Below are 1,163 nucleotides of genomic sequence, written 5' to 3'. Positions count from 1 at the left end.
CTCAACTCTACTACATGAATCTGAGTTATCCACGAGTGTGTTGGTGTTTTGTCCATCAACTCTAATACATGAATCTGAGTTATCCACGAGTATGTTGGTGTTTTGTCCCTCAACTCTACTACATGAATCTGAGTTATCCACCATCGTGTCAGCGTTGTGTTCCTCAACAATACTACCTGAACCTGAGTTATGCACCATTGTGTCGGTGCTCTGTCGATCAGCCATAACTGAATCTGAGTTATCCTCACTGCCACTAACATCTTGCATCAAATTTTCTAATATGGATGAATTACATATAGGGCACTTATCATTCGATGCATACAAATACAACCACTTTTTAAGACACGCCCCGTGAAAGTAATGACGGCATGGCGTAACTCGAGCGCTCGTCATTTTCTGGTAACAAATTGGACACACATTATCATCATCATTCAAAGAGTGAAGTTCATCTTCAGTTGCATGTCTTAATAAGTTCATCTTCCTCATTGCTAATCTCTTTTGCTTCAAACTCTCCCAACCAGTTCTGGCATTCTTCCAAACATTGAAATACAAAATTATAAGCAGCATACAGACTCCGAAATAATTCAAGTCGGAAAAGTAAAAAATTGTGTAACAGACATGAAATAAAGTCACAACGAACTCCAAGACGTAAGCAATTCCATGGATACAGTAAACAGCCTCGTCAAGATTTTCAAAGGGTTCTTCACGGAAATTGTCTATCATGAATAGAGCATATATCATCAGGGAACACAAGTTGTGAAGCGAAGTTAATAAACAGTACAATGAGATAATTAGAATCCAAAAATTTACAATAATGATTTGAGTAAAGTAATAGGTCATGACAATCGGAGTGCTAATTAGAATAAACACAAGAACAAGAACCCTAAAATGGGCTAGTTTCTTGTTATTTCTCGTGCTTAATAATAATAACTGAGGATTTGTCATATCAGAGATATTCCGAATGATATTGGATGCCACTATAAAGAGAAAAACGCTTAGGTTAACTATTTTGTCAATACGATTATAACTTAAAAATCCAGACTGGAGAGCGAGTAGAATGATGACCATTCCTTCAAATGTACCAGATATAGAATCATCATTTTGTACATTCCCATTAAAACCAACCAGATATATTTTACAGCAGCTGTATATGAAACACGCAG

General features: G+C 36.5%; 1 protein-coding gene across 1 annotated transcript; it reads right to left on the bottom strand.

Moving 5' to 3' along the window:
• Nucleotides 1-14: 14 nt before the first annotated feature.
• On the bottom strand, nt 15-1,153 carry LOC117123720 (RING finger protein 145-like; the record flags this gene model as incomplete). The annotated part of the gene is made up of 1 exon (XM_033269731.1): nt 15-1,153. A coding segment is annotated over exon 1 (1,054 nt), but the record flags the coding sequence as incomplete, so codon positions are not given.
• Between the last annotated feature and the right edge of the window lie 10 nt (nt 1,154-1,163).

Source organism: Anneissia japonica, unplaced genomic scaffold (assembly GCF_011630105.1).
Source record: "Anneissia japonica isolate Jap-2015-1 unplaced genomic scaffold, ASM1163010v1 scaffold14549_len1163_cov223, whole genome shotgun sequence".
Classification (NCBI taxonomy): Eukaryota; Metazoa; Echinodermata; class Crinoidea; order Comatulida; family Comatulidae; genus Anneissia; species Anneissia japonica.
The sequence above is the reverse complement of the archived record's forward strand: the minus strand, read 5'-3'. Positions and strand labels throughout refer to the sequence as shown.